Consider the following 19358-nt stretch of genomic DNA (forward strand, 5'->3'; position numbering starts at 1 on the left):
TGGTCGCAACGCAAAAGAAACTTTCCTTGCCCAAGACATGGGGGGCGTTGGTGGCGAATGCACTTGGGGAGATCGGCCAGCCGCAGGGTCCCTGCCGTGTCTCCCCCGGCGCCGTCTTTCCCACTGAACCCCCCGCGTAGGAGGCACTCGGGACGTACGCGATGGAGCCGAGCTGTGGAACAGGTTCGTCGCTGAGGTAGAGCACTTCAGTTTCCGCGAGCAAATCTACCGAACGTATTTCCGTTTGAGTTTCCTGTTATTCGACCGAACCGTTGCAAACTCACGATAGTTTGGAAAATGAAGCTCCTGGTAAGTCTGGTCGCGGCAACACAGGTGGCGATGCACACCGGAAAAGCACAGCGTTTTGGGCTGCCGGAAAGCGGCATCACTTCCGTGCCGCACCTGCTGGAGACAGAAAGATCAACAGTAGGACTCCGTTGTGCACATTTCCAGATCACCAAGGAAAGAGTAAAGAGGAGAATCCGATAGGACGGGGAACAGTGTCGAAGCCCGCCCTTTTGACGCGTCTCCACGCGTCCACTCTCTCAGGTGATACGGTGTGCCTGGAAAACAACACCACACGCACCCCCTCTGGAAGAGCCGTCTTCTTCCTCCGGACGGTGCAACGAAAAAGAATTTTCCCCCGTTGTCTGTGTACTTTCCTTGATTCTTCTGTGTTCCTATGGTGGGTACAGTTCTTCTTCCTCGTTCTTGCGGTTTCTGCCGCCGTAGCGGAAAACGCCGGAGTCCAGAAGGTGAGCCATCTCCGAGAGCTTTGGAAATTAGGGTTTTGTGTACGATCTGCACTTCTCCACTTTGCTTTTCGAGGAATTTCATGCAGACAAGCTGGTCGCGCCCCAGGCAGGTGGTCCTCACACAAGCGAACTGTGTGAATTAGCACAACCGTTTGTCTCCTTTCGTGTCGATCGGTTTGCAGGCATTCATGGATATCGAAATTGACGGTGAAAGCGCTGGACGCATTGTGCTGGAGCTCCGTGGCGACGTGGTCCCTAAGACTGTGAAGAACTTCATTGGTCTCTTCGACAAGTACAAAGGCAGCACGTTCCACCGCGTCATCGCCGACTTCATGATCCAGGTAACCCACTTTCTGCGGTCCGTGAAGTGTTCGTCGACGTAGTCGCCTTTTAGTCCTACAGAGAACAGAACGAGAGTAGGGATCCACACCCTTGGCGGCTAGTTTGCTGAAGGATGAGACAAGATGTCTGGGTGGTCGAGATAGTGGCTGTTTGGCGAAATCTGCATACGTAGGGCGTCCAGTGGAGATGCACGACGACTGTTATTCACCGTTAATGTATATTTGGTGGACTTGTCTTCCTTTTCACGCCAAAACTATACAGGGAGGAGACTTCGAGAACCACAACGGAACCGGAGGACACAGCATATATGGCCCCAGATTCGAAGACGAGAACTTCACGTTGAAGCACGACAGAGGTGTCATCTCAATGGCAAATGCTGGTAAGGCTCATTGGCGTAGACTGCATATACTGTGAATCACACGGGTGAAAGGAGTAACGTAATTTCCTAGAGTATGCCACCCATTCTCCACTCGTCTTCCAGTGCGACAGTATGAGTCCACCGGCCCAAACACTGTCCTGAATGAGTACAACAAAAGTGGACCTCCAACGTTGCCGGGGACTGTATGTGTGTATAAGGCGTCTTTTTGCACAAGATCAAAAGACGAATTGTTAGGCCATAACGCGGTTTACACCGTTCCTGGCAAAACTGCTGTATGCAGGCCCGAACACGAACGGCAGTCAGTTCTTCATCACAACGGTGAAGACAGAGTGGCTGGACGGCAGACACGTTGTTTTCGGAAAAATCACGAACGACTCTTGGCCCACCGTCCAGGCCATTGAGGCGCTCGGCAGCAGCGGCGGCCGCCCCTCCAAGATCGCGAAGATCACGGACATTGGTTTGTTGTAAAAAACATGCATGCATACTTGTATGGACTTGCATATCCCGTTTTTTTCGTACACGTATTAGGCAAGTTCGCCTTGTTCCCGCTCAAGTGGGGAGTGAAAATAAGCACTTTAGCTTTTGCGTGGACAACTTCTGAATACCGAAACCCTGTCGAGAAGTCATCTGTTCACTCTGTTGGGATTACTGAGCATGCGACCTCTGGAGCAGCTCGTAATCTAATACGTCTCTAGTACGAGTGTACCTGCATCGCTGTACAGATGGGTTGTCTCAGTTATTCTGCCCTGGCTGTTCGTGCATGACTTAGAGAAGCCTCCCTTCGGAAGGACAGAAAATCAGTAGTGTGGCGAGCGGTCACTCGCGACGATCTTGTCAGCAGTTCGGAACTAGGTATTCAAACTTACCGGGGAAATTAATTCAGGACAGGCATTCGTAGCTTGCATGTGTTGGGTAGTCATGTAGTTCCCTTTGTCTCAAAATTCCAACCATTTAGTGAACAGACTGGGAGAAAGGCGAGGCTAGCGACTGTGACAGTGGGCACACACCAATACAACACGAACACTGACAGCACCATTTATCCAAGAACTCAGAAAGGCAACGCTATCTTTCTAGCAGGGACCAAAGACGGCATGTTACCACTAGTGGTGGAACAATTCCGAGGTTTACTTGGTACATGTACAGACGCAGGGAGGAGATACATGCATCTGTCTATCGAAAGAGAATGTCGACGTCCACATGCTCTGCGTCTCTATCGTACGACAACGAATGCGAGGGGAGCACGGAGCGTTTAGCCAATCTCACGCTGCGCCATCACGATACTCTGTATTACATTTGGGATCCCTACCGAAACCCTTGTGTCTCGCTATGTGCACCGAACTGTGAAAGTCGATAGAGTGCTTGCTGTGCGCTTCTCGTCCCGTTAGAGGTGCATGCAGATCATTTTTCCGGTAGAACGCTTTCAGGTTGCTGGAGCAGGAAGATGACCTCAGAATGCGAAGGAGCAGCACTCCTTTAGTAGAAATAAAATGGAATAGCTTGGAGTAGTGGTGCACATACACCTAGGTAGCTTTTCGCACCTCAAGAGTGGGCTGCATGCATATATTTTTCCGGGTACGTCTACCTAAAAAAGTCACAAGAAAGGACTAGATCACACAAATTGAATGGAGAGCATTTTGTGGCTACCACTCTTTGAGCGGGCACCGTGTTGTCCGGTGTTTTTTTGTGGAAAAAGGAATGAAGAAGAACGCCAAGGTGCTCTCCGTGGAAATGAAGAGAGACGTTTATGGCAGGAACAGAAATACGACTGATCATGGGCAACCTCGAGTTGCCGACGGTACCATCCAAACTCAGCTGAGCTTACTCATACTCGTTTTTGCTTTCGCGATTGAGAAGGTGAGGTTCGTAATCCGAAAAGGGTTTGTCTGAGCGGTACAGACTATCGCTGAGGAGATGGCAGAAAATACGTCGACACGGTCTTCTCACGGACCCATGTGTTCACGTCGAGAGCGCCAGGAGGCGTTCCGAATCGATTGTGAAGATGAGTTGGTTTGGACAGAATGGAGAGTAGGTCGAGAGTCAACGAAGCGGCTTCTGTTGAAGAATGTAGCAACAGAGCACCAAACAATCCACTACAAACTGCCTCGAAGTCGCGCCTTCTCTTTGCCATTTCCCGAGCCGTTGCGTCTCGCCCCTGGAATGACCAAGACACTTTTGGTCTCCTTTTGTCCGGTGAACTCGAAATCTTTAGTAGAGGAGGTGGAATTCGTCTGCGAAAAAGGGTCCTTTGTCATTTTCTTAAAGGCAACAGAAAAGCACGCAGCGGTTTCGATTCCTCATGCCATCGATTTCGGACACGGCGCTGTAGCCGACAGCACATCGGTACCTTTTCTGGTTCACAATACAGGGTCTCTTCCAGCAAACGTGCTCTGGAAAGATTCCTTGCCTTTTCAAATTCACCCGAAAACGGCGCAAATCCCCGTCGGCGGCACGCAAAAATTCACGGCACTCTTTCGCCCCGCCGTGGCCGTACTCTATGAAGGCGTCGTTGTATGTTCTCTACTTTCCAAAAACAGTGGAAGAAAAGAGTCTCTTCAGGACTTTTCTTCCTCGATGTGGAGCAAAGACCCCCCCGCACCACCGTGTGACGACACTAGAGCGGCAGGCGTGGCGGAAGAAAGTGAAGCGGCGACTGCGTGCCAAGCATCGAAGGAAAACGCATCCTTACGGACAAACACTCGGTGGTCTCCTGAGGTGGAAAAAGAAGAAGTGCAGCAAAACTACTGTATGGATGTAAAGGGTATTGGAAAGATTCCACATCTCCATGTGAAGGGGAAAACTGAGCTGGATCTCGACTTTGCAACTGTCTTATGCGGAACACTGGAAACCAAGACAATTGTGTTGGAGAATAGCTCCCCAGTTCGAGCTTCCTTCGAGGTAAGCGGCGCCCTGACCAAGAGCGAAGAGCGAACTGTGAAAGGTACTTCTTGTCGGCGGCCAAAGGATATACACCTGACTCACCCACTGCCTCAACTCTTCATTTGCGAAGAGGCTCACCAATCGCCCTCGAAAGTCCATCCGACCGTTGCATCGTTCTGATCCATCAGAATGTTCTTTCTAAAGAGGAGAAACAAATCCAGTTCCGTCCTTGCGACTCTTCACTTTTTTCTTCGACACGAAAGAATATCGAGTGGAGGCCGCAGTTTTCATAAGTGGAGACACGCGTAAGGTCCATTTCATTCGGACCTTTCACACCGCATCATTGAACGTGTCCCTTTTTGTCCAGCCCGCATGTTCTGCATGCTCCAAAGATCTATACGACATTGTAGGAATCATTTTGGTTTTTCTATGCTTGGCTTGGTTCCTCGCGTCACAGGTCCAGCGCGTCGGCAGTCAACCCCATGTGGGTCCTCCTCTGTCTGCTCCAATCACAGTGTGCCCGCGGAACGGCGTCGTCGGCCCAGGAGAACATTTTCCTCTGACCTTCAAGTTTCAGAGCGCCTCTGTCAAAGAAGAAATCTTCCACGAGTTTCAGGTACAGAACGATAGGCATGCCAGTGCGCTAGACAATGCATGTCTCAGTACATCCGCTTACCTACACACATTTACACAGTTACACATACACATATATACATACATGTATATATGGATGCACATTGAGAGGGGAATCTGGATACATAGGAAGAGTGTCTCGTGTCTTCCAAGAGGACTCAGAGAAGCCAGTTGTTGTCCATATGGAGTGAATCTGCTCATGTGCCTAAACGCAGTGGACGTGGGTGGTGAGGAGCGTCTAACAATCTCCTGTGCATAGATTTGAGTGCGTGGGATTGCCAACACGTCCACGTACTTGCGTACATATCGGAGAAAGGAGGAAACGTGATCTCAGTGCAGATGCCTCAGGTTGATAAAGCCTCTGTTTGTGAATGTGGCTTCTGCTACCCCAGAAAAACTCAAGTTGTGAACCATTTCTCTGACTCGGAAACACTCACACTTGAGCGGAAGAAAACAACAAAAAAATGCATTCTGTTTATGTACAGATTTTGTAACTGGCCGCTCAGGTGGTCATGAGGATCGGAGCTCCCATCATCGTCAAGGTGAAGGGCGTCGTTGGACCAGTCGAAGCGACTCTCTCCAGCAATCATCTTCATTTTGGGAATGTACCGACAGGACGCAAGGTACGCCTCTGCTCAAAAACAAGTATGTACAGATATGAATATAAGAAACCTGCAGACCTCGACAACCTGCGCGTCAGGGAAGAAAAACACTTCCACATACTCCTTTATAAACATTTGAAGGATGCATGTGGCAACGCATTCTGTGCGTGGTCGGAGTCGCAGCGATGGTGCTTTAGAAATCAGCAGGGAATGGATGGGTGAGAAACGCGCAAACCGCACCAGAAATATTGTAGATGTGTAGATACGCAGATACAGGCAGTGGTTAACCGGATTTGCCGTCCTTATTGCTTCCCACTTTCACTGAAAAACCATCCCAAGACGCAAGTAGCCCATTGTGGCACCCCTGTCTTGATATTCATGTATATGTATTGCGTGACATTGTTAAAGTGGCACGTAGCTTTAAAAACAGGTGTTTATGTATATGGACACATCTAGCAATAGATACGAGTATCCATTCATGGCCTGAGGCGAAGTGTCCGCGCAGAACGACTTACGCCTCACATGTCCCATCTGAAGATTTTCTATCGGCTGCGAGGCGCCAACTGTCTCTTGTGTGAGTTTCCCTTTGCTCTCAGGTCACGAAACAAGTACAACTACGCAATCTTTCAAAACGCGCAGTTCTGTACCAATTCGTTAATTTGGATGACACCGGCTTTGTCTGTGTCGACAAACCTAGCGGCATGCTGGGTCCTCAGACTGGCTGTACGCTGTCCTTCACCTTTGGTGCTCAAGTCGCTCTGCAGTTTTACAAAAGAGCCTTCTGTCTAGTTCAAGGAACTGAACAGCCTTTGACGCTAGATCTCCTCGCCACGTGTTACACCAACGAGGAACGTCCAGCTGCCGTCACTCTCAGCCACATCTACCTGAGAAGGTACGGCGAAGCGAAATCCCGATTACAAACGTAGAAATCATAACTTCCCCGGAAAACCTAATGATACGCGCATCTATCTGCACATGCGAATCCGCGCTTACATATATATATATATATATATATATATATATATATATCTAGCCACCGGGACTGCGAACACCGGCACAACCAATTATCTACATAAATGTACAGATACATAGATATACATATGCATGTGTATAGGAAACTTTTAGGTTACGACGTCGACCAGACACTTTCCAAGGAATAAGAAAAGATAACCTGCAGTTGAAGCTTGTCAGGTAGCAGAACCTTCATGCAGCCCAGCCGACACCGCTATTTGTTTCTCTGAAGGTACATTTCATATGTAGATAAATTCACACACGTGTATATGTAGATCTACATATGCATACATGCATTCACATCTACATAAGTACATAAATAAGTACGAATACACATCCACACGCTTTTGAATTTATACTTATGTATAAAACACCTTCAAGTACACAAATACACATATGTGCACATAAATACAATTGCATATAAGTATATATTCATGCATTCTATAAAAATATGTACATATAGCTAGTAGGACCTTCGAGGCCATCCGCTCGAATCCTCGAGAGGTACAAAGCAGCATGCACTCGGATGCCTCCACGATTACTTTTTTGTGTGTCTACCTGTTTTTTCCTTTCCGCAAAATTATGGTCCCCTCATAAACTCCTGCATCGGTACGTGCAAATGCTTAGCTTCGTCTTCGCAAAAAAGTGGCGCATCTCCAAACAGTCTTTTCGATGATGCCTGCACTGATCTGGTCGAGGAGGCGCTAGAGTGGATCCTGCTTTTGCTTCGCAGGTGGGAAGCGTTAGGAAACTCCCCCCCGCCCGAAGGTAGGAAAGACGCTGATGCCGATGAGGTCCCGGCTACACAGATAAGACACGTCTCCAGTGTCGGAAAGCCAGTCAAGTATCGTGTAGTGCAATATCCATGCATGCACCTCTGAGAGAGGGTTCTTTACAAGCGTTTTTCTTGGGAGTAAATAGAGTTGGACTACTGGTTTAGATGTTAAATGTCTCTGTTTAGCGGATCCAAGTTCTATTGTGCTGTTCATGACCTGGTCTGTGCGATAGTGCCTCTCTGTCTCGCCTCAACGCCTCAGCCACGCTCACGCTTTCCGGGTGCTATTTGAGAACCACGTGGACTGCCTGTCTCCTTGCCGTCTTCCTGCACTTGTTTGGCATCAAGTTGAGCCGAGAGCAAACCTCGATAATGTGTGCCTGTTTTTCCGCCCGGTGTTGTCTTCCCAGGTTCCTTCGAGCTCCACTGCCGAGGCAACCCTGAGGAAGTCCGCAGTCCCCCAGAAACGCCCACCTCGCTCTTCACAGCTTTAACGGCCGATGTCTCGGACTCCTCCAGGTGAGACGACAAGAGCCTCTCGACACGAGCGAGGTTTCCGCCTTCAGTTCTCCTCCCCTGGTCCTGGGTGTTCTGCGCGCTTCTCATGCCATTCCGTCTCCTCCGTCGCGCCTCTTCCGTCTTCGTCTTCTTTTGCTTCTTCTACTTCGATTTGTCCGTCGTTTTTTCGGAGACGTCTTCTCTTCACGGGAATGTGTGAAACAGCTTTTTTTTCCACCTCGCGCCTCGGTCGCGGTGCTTGAGCGGAGGCTTCCCGACACAGGGGTGGGCCGGCGTCCTCACGAAAAGGGAGAGAAGGCACCTTTTGGTGGAGAGTTGTCGCGCAGAGGCCTCTCGGTGTCGCCCTCGTTGGTGGAGTTCAAGGGCGGCGAAGTTCAGCGGACGCTCTCAGTAGCCAACAGAACTGGCGAGAAGGTACGCCTGGGTCTGTCGCGCGGGTAAACGGAGACATTCCGGGGCAATGCGTTTATAAGCATCCACATCAACAGGGGCTCCCAGCCGTTGCATGTTCTCTCTAGTTGCCCATGTGCTCACGGCCGCAACCGAGCGCGTCGGCATCCTACGCTGCTGAGTCCGTTCTGCTCTCGTCAGTCTTCGATGGCGCTATATCATCTCCGCAGTAACCGATCTAGAGGTGTTTTCCGTCTCTCTTTTCCCTCTTTCTCCTCGCTTTCGCCACGCTGAACACTCTCGGTGTGTCTATACCTCTCTAAAACTCTGCGGGACAACTTCTGCGTTGTTCCATTCTCCTCACCTCGAGTCAAGGGCTCAGCCGGTGCGACCTCTGTCCACGCACGTATCTGTGTCGTCGGGCACTGTCTCTGTCGGCGGAGAGGCGGCGTTTGTCTTTCTCCCTGACCGTTTCCTCCCACTCTCTTCGGACTCGTGTGCGCATGCGTTTTCATCGAACCGTTGTCTTCGTACGCGTGATCAGGCCCCCCGCGTGTCCGTCCGTCTCTCGCCGTGCCTGAGTGTGCCACCCCACTTGCATTTGACTGCCCCACTGTCTTCTTCGCTCGCTTGTGCAGCTCGTCTGTATCTGGACAGACTCGCTTGATCGAAAGAGAAAGAAAAGCGACTCTTCCCGCGTTTTCTCTGTCTCCCCCCGACGAGCTGAGTTGCTCCCCAACTCCGTCACCACTTTCCAGTGAGGCAAGACGGGGATTCGTTCATAGACCGAAAAACGCAGGGAGGAAACCTCACGAGTAAATCCAGTGATTTTTCAGGGGATCCTCCGCGTCGGCAGTCTGCTTAGAAACGGTGCTGCACATCGATTCATAATCGCGCGCATATCCAGCGCCGACACAGACATCCACGCGCCCGTTTCCCTTGTGTCTCCCTTATCGCGAAGACTCTACGGAGGTATATGTCGATATCTACAGATGTGTACATGCACATTCGTATATATCCACCTATGCTCACTCCCCACATAGATGTATATGTATACACATGTACGTATATGCGGGTAACTACGCATGAGTGCCTAGCCATCTGTACTCACAATATATATATATATATATATGTAGATGTATAATTCTGTGTAAATACGCATGCCTCAGCATGTAGACAATGCGCTGGACTGTGTTCCTTTTCAGGGTCACTTACGATCGCGTGGCGCTTGCCGTCTCCGTCGATTTCTGCCAGTTAGAGGCAGTCGTGTGTCCGCTGTTCAACATGTCTTACCGTCTCGCCCAGCCTCTGCCTCGTTCTCCTGCTTGTCTCTCTTGCTCGGCTCGGGGACCGTCGGTCTCACTGTCGTCGAAAGCTCTCGCCCCCCACGCCCACGTTGCCGAACCAGCTATCCGATTCAGGCCATGCATTCCAGGTGAAAACGGAAACGACCACAAAGCAAATTCATACATCTGACTTGATCGATACGGAGAAGACGCATGCGGATCATCTTAGAAATTCTTTAAAACCAAATTTACACGTAGATGCAAATATGTATATATATATATATATATACGCACATATATATGTATATATGTTGGACAGTTTTGAGCCACCCGGTTTACGCCGTGAAAATACCAGAGGGGAGTTTTCATAAGAAAATACGTTCACACGCCAACGCACACATATGAATTTGTCTTTCCATCTAGCCGCCTCTGTCGCTCTACCTTTAGACGCGTGCCAACTTCTCTGGTAGCGTCTCACCCTCTACAAATATATATATATATATATATATACCTTTCTGCATATGCATTCGCATATACACCTTTGTGCATGTTCTTTGTATTCGAGGACCTCTGGCCACCTCCAGTGAGCTCGATTTTCCATCGAGCAAGGCGGAAGAGTTAGACTGCGTCCACCGAGCCTGGTTCTGTCTCGGCGAAGGCTTTCAAGATGAAGTTTTTTCTGTGAATCCGGAACAAGCTCAGGGGCTGTTGCGAGCAGGATTCTCTTCTGTTTCCTCCTGTTTTGCGTTTGCGTCCGTCAGGCGAAAGTGCCTTCCATCTGACACAACTTTTCAACAAAGGAGACACGCCTCTTTCGTTTGACATTCTCCCCAAGGCCGCCGACTCAGGCGCCTCTTCCGACGACCTAATTGCCTGCAGCGGGCCGTTCAAGTACGCCTCTCCTCCAGTCGCATTCAATCAAAGCCGCTCTAGAGAAACCTAAAGACATCCAAATATAAAATACCACTAACTGTTAAATGTTCAAGCATCTATGCGCTTATATGTATATATATACATATATATGTATATGTATATATTCGGAGGCGCGCGCAGTCAAAGGTGTATATCGGCCATATATATATATATATATATCCAGGTGTTCAAATGCCAGCAGGCCTCGCTTTCTTTCTTTCTCTGTGTTTCTTTCGTGAGAACGTCTGGTTCTCCACTCTGCTAGATCTTCGGTTTGTTGGTCTCACACTTCCTGCTTTGTCTCTGGAGCCTCTTTTTTTTCTCTTTCTGTCCAGAGCGTGGCCGCTGTCCGGAATGATTCCGCCTCAGGGATTCCATCTCGTCGTGCTTCAGTTTCAGCCTCGCCGTGCATCGAACCTCGCTTGGCTGTCGGGCACCTTCGATGTTGTCTTTGATGGCAAAGAACTCTTCACGAAACACATTCGAGTGTACGGGCGTTCCTGGGAGCCTGCGGTCTCCTTGGAGCCGCAAACGCTGGTAAGCAGCGGAAAGTACCGGCATAAAGAATCAGCTATTTTCTGGATACACTCTCATGTACAATACGTCGTCTTAAGCATGCGTGCATATCCAGATAAATGCAATCATCCATCCGCTCGTCTTCCTATTCATATATCTATATGTGTAAACTCCCTGTGCAATGGGATGGTGAACATATGGTAAATATCTCTCCTTTCAAGTGCATAGTAGATACGCCCGCGTGGGCGTAACTATGTTTATCTGCAGGTAGCCGTTGACCTCGAGATTTAGGGTTATCGACGTAGCCAATTCCCTACTTCTCGTATACGTCCTTTTGTCTATCTCTGTAATGTGCCTCTGTTCGTCTGCTTGTAGGAAGTTTAGGTTCCTGTATGTTTGAAAGGCGTCGAAGCCTCACTTGGTTGTGCAAATATCGAGTTGCATGCACCTGCATTCCGCCTGTGTTTTTCTCCCAACACCGAGGCCATATGTTTCTCTCTCTGCTAATTTTTCCAGGTTTTCCCCGGAACCCCGACAGGCGCTGTTTCCAGGCGAGAAGTATCCGTGCGAAACTTGACGGAAGTTCCTGTCTCTGTTGCCCTTTGTCTGGGCGGGGAGTCAGACGCCTTTTTCCTCGGCGAAGAATCTGAAAGTCGCCTTCTACCGTCCGAGGAAAAAAAGGTTTCCTGTTATTTTGCTCCAAAACAGGAAGGCAAATGCCGCGCAACGCTCCTCGCCCGAACGCTCCCGACTCCTCTCGCGGTGAGAATCAACTTGGATCGCCACAGCTGCGCACCCAAAGTCCACCCTACACAGACCCATAGGCATATATAGGCTCATGAGAATTTATAGAGTTATGTATATCTCTGTCTAGATATATATACATAGGTGTTTGAATTGTGTATACTTAACACGCCGCCACCTATACATATCGCAATATATACATATATGTATATGTGGACAGGGGGTGGATGCAGAGACGAAGCTCTGTTTAGATTGATTTGTGCAGATGTGCTCCTTTGCATACGTTAGTTCTTTTGTTGATAGCAGTCCGTTCATGCAGAGCAGGTATCCATCCCTGTGAGCACGAGTGTGGAATGGTTTCTTCCAGGCCTTGCAGCATGCAGAACAGGATTTTTGTGCGTTTCCGTCCGCCTTCTCCGACAGTCTTCGCCTCGCCGGTTGCGCAGTTGCCGAGCCTCTTGCCATCGAACCGAAGCGAATGAACTTGCGCGCCGTGACTGCGCACGTCACTCTGACTCGCGAGGTGAATCGCCTAAAAATTTGAGGAAAGAAAAAAGGTGAAAACATCGGTCTCGAGGGGAAAGAGTTTCTAGGTCTAGGTGGAGTCCGTGGCGTCACGGGCAGTGCACCGGAAACGGATGAGCGCTCGCGAGAGTACGTGTGCCTGGTCTCCATCCGTGCATGCGTACCAGCGGTCTAGGCCTGCGTGTGCTTGTCTAAGGAGACAGGTCTAGTGCAGTTCACACCGGGGCCTCGCTATGCCTTGTCACATACCGAAGCACATGTGCCTCTCTGGCTGTTTTCTGGGTGATGTGACATATCTGTCTAGACACCGAATAAATTTAAAGAAAGGTAAGGTCGATCTGCGTACGTGCATCTGTTTTACTTCCATGTAAAAACAAAGACTAAATATGTATACGTAGACACACACATGTTCATCTGTGTAGATGCATGCGGTAGACTTCCACCAAAATCACAAATGATTATATCTCCAGAGCAATGGAGGCCTTGGTCGGGTGTGTTTCTTCGCGAAGGATAGACCGTTTTCGTGATTGAATCGGAAACATTTTCGCGTTTCGTCTCAACCTCTCCTTCAGGTAGTGATAAAGAACAGGACCGGGGCGCCAGTACGCTACAAAATCGAAGTTTGGGAAGAAACTGGAGAACGGGAAAGTCGACCTTTGGCGAGTTCTTCTCCCTCTTCTCCTTCCTCGGCTGCTGCTCCTGCTTCTTGTGACCCCTTTGAGACACCGAAGACATCGTGTTTCACGGCAAAGACAAAGACGGACGAACTGAACTTCGAAAGGACAGAATCCACTGTCGACGCTCACTCGATGGACCGTCTCCTTTTCCATTTTACGCCTGCAAGGCAGAAACACTACCGATTTCTAGTACGGGTCATCCAGGCGTCTCTCCTCTTTGACGCCAGTGAGTCTGAAAAAGCACACACCTTATAGGTCTCGGGCTTGTGCACGTTCCTTATATATACACGTATCTTCACATCTAACTCTCTCTGTATAAACACAAATTCATCCACATACACATAATTTTGGTGGACCCAAATCTCGTTCCCCGTCTGTATATATATATATATATATATATATATATATCTTTACCTCCTCGCTCTCCGTTTACGTGCCTATACATATGTGTAAACATGTATGCAGAGAGGTCGAGGCACGTATGTTAATCTCTGTGTATGTGGATATGAAGGAACTTGGGGTTTGGCAGGCAGAAAGAGACACCAGGCTTTTTCTGGATCCGCGCTCTCTCACTAGGAACTCGCCAAACGTCGACCTCACAATCGGGACCCGAAAGTGCATCCAGGTGTGTTCACAGATGCAGATACACGAACTTATCCTCCTACAAAAGCGATGCAGGCTTCCAAGGATGACATAGTTGCACACGTCTCCAAATGGATTCCGACTCACACGTATATATTTATATCTGCATATGCATGCCGTGTGCCTGTGAATCGAGTTTGGGTTCTTTTTGACATTCCCTATTAAAGCATCTTTCAACCTACATAATATATATATATATATATATGTATATATCTGTAGTTATACGTATTTATATGTATTTATATGTTATATTTATATGTATTTATGAATGAGTAGGCCTTTTGCGTTGCATCCAACGAGGCGATGCATCTGAGTGTGTCCCTTCCCGATGTGAGCATCAAACCTTTTATTTTGGTATAAGACTATTTGTGCTCGTAGCTTCCTCCTGTCTGTATACCGCAGTAATCTGCACTGATTCCGACGGCGGAAACTTGCTCTGCACTTCCGGTCATCCGTTTGTGTGTCGCCTTTTTCGGTGAAGAGGGAGCGAAGAATCGTCGCTGCAAATTCTGGAATTCAAGATCTCCGCTCGGGCGGCCCAGCCGGTGGTCCAGCTGTTGGACGTTCGATCTCTCAATCGTCCCATTCCTCCGAGCAGATTGTGGACTTTGATGCAAGCAGAAGCCATCAATGCGTGAGGGCGCGAAATCAACGTGAAAAGGCTGAACGCGTCGTCGAAACGTTTGGGTGTTGTCCTTATTTCTCCCTGTGTCGCCTGATTGGAGAGGGGTGAAGCCGGGTATCTTCACCAGCACTTCGAGAGCGCAATCTGTGACAAGTTGCTTTTCCGACTTTTTACAGACACCTGGCGAGAGAGGTGGCGACGGAAGATCTGCAATTTCTCGCGGCGAAAGGCCTGGATGCTCGCGCAAGCGCGCTGCGTCGTCTGACATCTTTCTTGGTTCGCTTGGGGGCACACACTGAAGAACTTCGCGAAAGTGCAGTGCTCCTCACTTTCTACAATCCTGGACAAGTGCCCGCCGAACTGACTCTCGGAACCGCGGCCGATCTGAAACTCGCAGAACCTCCTGCATGGGCAGATGAAGTAAATGATCTTCTCTCTTACCTTGTTCTTTCCTTGCTTCTTCTCATTTTCCTGAAAGCCTTCTCCTCTCCCTTCTTCTCTTTATTCTCCTCTTCCGTCTCGTTCTCTTTCTTCTCTTCCTTCTTCTCTTTTTTCGTCTTTTCCTCTCCTCCTGTTGATATGCGCATCTATCTGATATGCGCCGCTCCGTCACACACACGGGTGTCTTCTTTGTCCCTCTGTATTTCGATCTGCGTATACAGAGGAGCTTTTTTCCGCTCGGAGGTCTGTTCGTCTCGCGGGCGTACGCGTGTGAAGGGACCCGCTGCGTGTCCATACCTCGGACCTTTTTTAGTGCTCTTTTGTGCTTTTTACCGACTCGGGACGAACGGGTCGTGTGCCCCCATTTTGCAGAGGGACGAGGAAAGCGATATCCGCTGCGACTCTCTCCTCTTGGAGCCAAGACGCCTCCGCCTCAATGTAGACGGATACAAAAGTGTTGTCGTTCTTCTGCAACACCGGCGAACCGGAAAGGAGCGTGTGCCGGCGATTCTTTCGGTCGCACACGGAAGATGCGCTGTGGTGACTTTCGAGTGGGAAACGATCGCTCAGGCACCCATCCTCGTAACTCGAGGAGCGACACAGGTGAGGAAAAGCGCGAAAGAGGAAACAGAAGGTACAGCTCCTTTGCTTAGGCACCTTTCCTTCTCCTGTCTCCTCGTTTTGATTCTCCCAAGAGGTATTCTTGGTTGCGCCTCTTTCTCGGAGCCCTTTCCCGATTGGACTGCCTGTCCACCTTACTCTCGCTCTTGTTCTCTCTCCTCTCCACCTTATTCTCGCTCTCGTCCCTCCTTCTCTCTCCGCCCCTTTTTCTTTCTCTCGCCTCAGACGCTCCAAAGTGTCTGGCTCGACTGGCGCCCAGCGGCAGTCCAGGCTGTCGAACTCTGCAACGACGGAGACGCGTCTTGCGAGTGGAAGCTTGCAGTCGAAAAGGACAAGAGTTCTTGGAGACGGCACGAAATCGTCTCCTTCGCTCCCCAGCGTGGCACACTGCCCCCGCACGCAGCCACGCATGTCCACGTGCGCTTCGCGCCGCTCGAGGAGGCAGAGTATGAGTTTCCGGTGACTCTGTCCTGGAACGAAAGCCGCAAGCAGAAAGACCCCACGTCTCCAGGAGGGAGACTTGTCCTGCCGGCGCGGGCGTCTTCCTCTTCATTTCCGCTGTCTCCAGAAGCCGAGGTCGCAGTGAGTCGGGAGGAACTTCCTGACCACTTGGGTTCCGATCCTGCTTCGTCTTGTTTGCTTTTGAAGGCCCGAGGAGTCGCCGACAGGCAGGTGAAGCGTGAAGAGGCAAAACCAAGCTTGCCGGCGTTTCTCCGAAACAACGCCGCCGTCGTTCCAGTCGCCTCTCTCGCCAGGCTCTCCGCCGAGACTCTCCTGCTGCACGCCGTCCCCTCAAAGTCAGCAACGCGCTTGCTCTTAAAAAGCTTCCCAGCAAACCCCTGAACCCGAAACGAAACACCACGTTTCATCCAGAGATACAAATCAACATATATACATATATACAGACATATATCCATACATATATACATGTATATATACATGTATATATACACGTGTATATATATAAATACATATATATGTATATGTATATATATATATATTAACAGATGTTCATATCCAGAGGTAAGGGTACATGTTTCTCGAGGGTGTGGAACTATGTAAGTTTGCTCCGATCTTTGAAAAGAACAATTCGTGAAGAGCTGCCGCTTTACACATAACGCATTTTACGTGTGTGGCGTCGCTGGTCACTGAAGAAGACACAGAAATGAAGACCGACACCGAAAGCATCTTTTCTGCCCATCGGACAAACAGGAAACGTCTACCATCCAGCGCACAACTACGCGTAAGTTCATATGTGTCCGCGAGCCTCGCCTCGTGGCAACTGCATGCAAATAACAATTTATATTTATATATATTTATATATGGTGTGAGGGAACGAGAGGAAATGACACCAGCCGGAACTTGTTTCTGCATGCAGGTGCCTGATTCACCGGTTCCTCATTCTTCGCAACAACGACTCCACTCGCGTCCTGCGATTTGCTTGGGACCAGCAAAACCTGTTTCCAACGCCAGGTTCCCTGACGATTGTCCCCGCTGAAGGTTAGCTGAAAAGAGAGACTGGAAAAGACGCTCTTTTCCTCAACCGCTTCACAACTGCTTAAAAACGGTTCTGTCTACAGGGGAGCGTCGTGCCCGAGCTCTTCTGGAGATGTGTGTCAGCAGCTGAAGAGTCTCTTTATCTCCCGAGTGTTTTCTCTATCGTTTTGTCTCTAGATCTCTCTCCCTACCTTTATCTCTCTGCCTCGACTTCCATCTCTCGCGCTCTGTCTTTGCACCTCTGTCTCGACCTAGGGCAGCCTCCGTGGACATCCAGAGAGACCCCGTTTTTCTCCGATTTTTGCCCGATTCTCTCTGTTTCTCGCTGTTTCGAGCGCAAGCTGCCGCCTCCTGACGCGGGTGTATCTTGGGCGTTTCTCTCGTCCTTTCTGTTGCTCCATCGGGTTCGTCTGCTTCGAAGGCCACGTCGCCCCTGCGGGACACGAAATCATCCACTTCGTGTTTCGCACCCCGAGCGAACCTCTCCATCTCGACGGAGAGGTTCGCTGTACGACGGCGTGGCTTTCTCCTGCAGAGGAACCTGAAGCTGCGTCCTTCGGTAAGCGCCGCTTCATCTGAGCAACGCGTTTTCCTGGAGAAGGCCTCGCCCCCTTTCTTTCAAAGACTCTTCTTTTAGTGCCGACATCCAAAAATCTGCTGCTTTCCACCTCCCCCCTGACCTCACGGCTGCAGTCTCTGCTCGTCCCAGGGTGCGGGCCGCGGTGTCTCTTCTAGGGAGAAAGCCTTTTGTGATGACAGTTCTGTTTCGCTTCTGCTCTACGCTCGCAGTTAAACCTTGTACCATGTAACCCAGTTAATTAGGGTTAGGGGTGCGATGCTGAACTTAATGGATCTTCGGCTGCTCACTCCCTCAAAAAACCCGACCGTTCTCCTGCACAGACCCCGCCAAAGAGGTCACAGAAAGCCACGGAGAAGGATTTCGCAGAAGACCAGAAAAAAGAACGAGTTGGTTCCCGGCGCTTGGACGCGAGAGCCGCAGCCCAGGCAATCTCCAGCTGGAGAGGACCGAATCAACAGAAACAGGAAAGGCCAACAGGCGAATCAACGAGGTACGGGACACGGGCGGCGAGAAGAGACTCCATAAAAGAGCCATCGACAGCCCTGCTTGCGCAGACGCCGTTTTCCCGAAAAAAGTGCTGCGGGTTTGCCACAGCTTCGTATCGGGGAAAACGCGTTCGCGGACCCTGGCAAGAACGTGGAGCGCAGGGCCTTTCACTCGTTTTCAGAAACCAGGAGAGGTCCAAAGAATCTCGCGCTGTCCATCGACTAGGGCTTCCCCAATAAAGACTCAGAGATTGTTCCATGCTTCTTCCGTACATTGGCGAACTGGAGTTCATCATACAGAATATGTCTCAGATATTTATACATATGTTTATCCGTATCGACACAAAGGGGTGGGAAACGCTCTTGTCCATTCTCGGAAGACATGAACATGTGCTGTGCTAGTCGTTCAGTACAGCCCACGGCTCCAGTTTGCAACGTACTCGCGTATATACGCAATATATATATATATATATATATATTTGTAGAATAAACGTATAAGGATTTACAGCCGCCTCGACCTCTCTGCATATACACGCATATGTGGATAGGTGTGCTTGTGCGGGCATGTATAGATATGTTTCAATGCATGCATGTATGCGTTTCACTTGTAGAAACACTTTCAGAAGAGGCACTCTGCATCTCTTTCGGGTTGCAGGGTCGTCCGTGACAAAGGAGAGAAGAAAATGCACTGATCCTATGCACACCCAAGGTGAACAGTTGCCGCCTCGTACTGAGACATGCGTGTTGCGTACGGCCTGCCACACGTAGGAGGCAAGAACGTCCACGCGTTGGTCCTCGAAAGGCGAAAAGACGGTTGCGATTTCTCTTTACCCAGGTTTAAGAAAACATCCTCCATTTTTGAATCTGGTTTGTGTGTAGGACGGGAGGAAACAACGCAGTCGACCGTCCACCGTCCCCTGTCTCTATCTCCTGCCTCTGAAGCCCTGCGTTGCCTTGTTTGTGCGCATTCAAATTGATGTTGATCCACGGCTTCCTTCCTCGTCTTCCAGTTTTCTGGCGATTCCGCCTCCCCTCTACCCTCCTCGAACAGAAGTCTGCAGCGACCGTCGCTCACACACACTCGAACCAACCGGTACAGACACAGATAGAGCTGGTCATGAAGCGGAGAAAATGAGAGGGGTAGAAAAAAAAGAGAGAAAACACGAGAGAGGGAATTGGCGAGAAGAGAAGAAACAAAGATACTGACGGTGAGAGAAAGCAGGTTTAAAGGACTGGACGGGTGACAAGCTGAAAGTGATGGGCAAAGGTGCTGACTCCCTCTTGTCAGAACCGGAGCTTCTCACAGAAAACAGAGAACGTCACGGCTACAGCCAAGACACCCTGAACACACTGGTGTTTCTGCGTTCAGTGCATCCGACAGTCGTGACGTCTTTCTTCTCTCTGCAGGGATGTTCCCTGCATGCAGAAAGTGCCTGTGCAGTTATGCAGATCCTTACGCAACCAGTTGTGCAGCCGTCGACGTCGCAGTCGAATCTTTCGAGCGGAATCTCCAGCTCTTCTTGC

At 49.8% G+C, this 19358-nt stretch overlaps 2 protein-coding genes across 2 annotated transcripts; both read left to right on the forward strand.

Annotated features, from left to right (window-relative positions):
- Window positions 1–297: 297 nt before the first annotated feature.
- Window positions 298–1944, forward strand: NCLIV_004790 (putative 18 kDa cyclophilin; the record flags this gene model as incomplete). Its single annotated transcript, XM_003879988.1, has 5 exons — window positions 298–309; window positions 696–755; window positions 938–1096; window positions 1359–1476; window positions 1757–1944. 5 exons carry the CDS (start codon window positions 298–300, stop codon window positions 1942–1944), a joined length of 537 nt encoding a protein of 178 aa, XP_003880037.1.
- A 2103-nt stretch (window positions 1945–4047) lies between these two features.
- NCLIV_004800 (conserved hypothetical protein) lies at window positions 4048–16115 on the forward strand (the record flags this gene model as incomplete). The annotated part of the gene is made up of 15 exons (XM_003879989.1): window positions 4048–4371; window positions 4811–4969; window positions 5493–5609; window positions 6185–6480; window positions 7333–7367; window positions 7785–7893; window positions 9489–9718; window positions 10331–10460; window positions 10817–11018; window positions 11706–11759; window positions 12109–12264; window positions 12571–12593; window positions 14387–14630; window positions 15024–15254; window positions 15498–16115. 15 exons carry the CDS (start codon window positions 4048–4050, stop codon window positions 16113–16115), a joined length of 2928 nt encoding a protein of 975 aa, XP_003880038.1.
- Window positions 16116–19358: the final 3243 nt, after the last annotated feature.

The sequence above is a fragment of the Neospora caninum genome, chromosome II (assembly GCF_000208865.1).
Source record: "Neospora caninum Liverpool complete genome, chromosome II".
Lineage (NCBI taxonomy): Eukaryota > Apicomplexa > Conoidasida > Eucoccidiorida > Sarcocystidae > Neospora > Neospora caninum.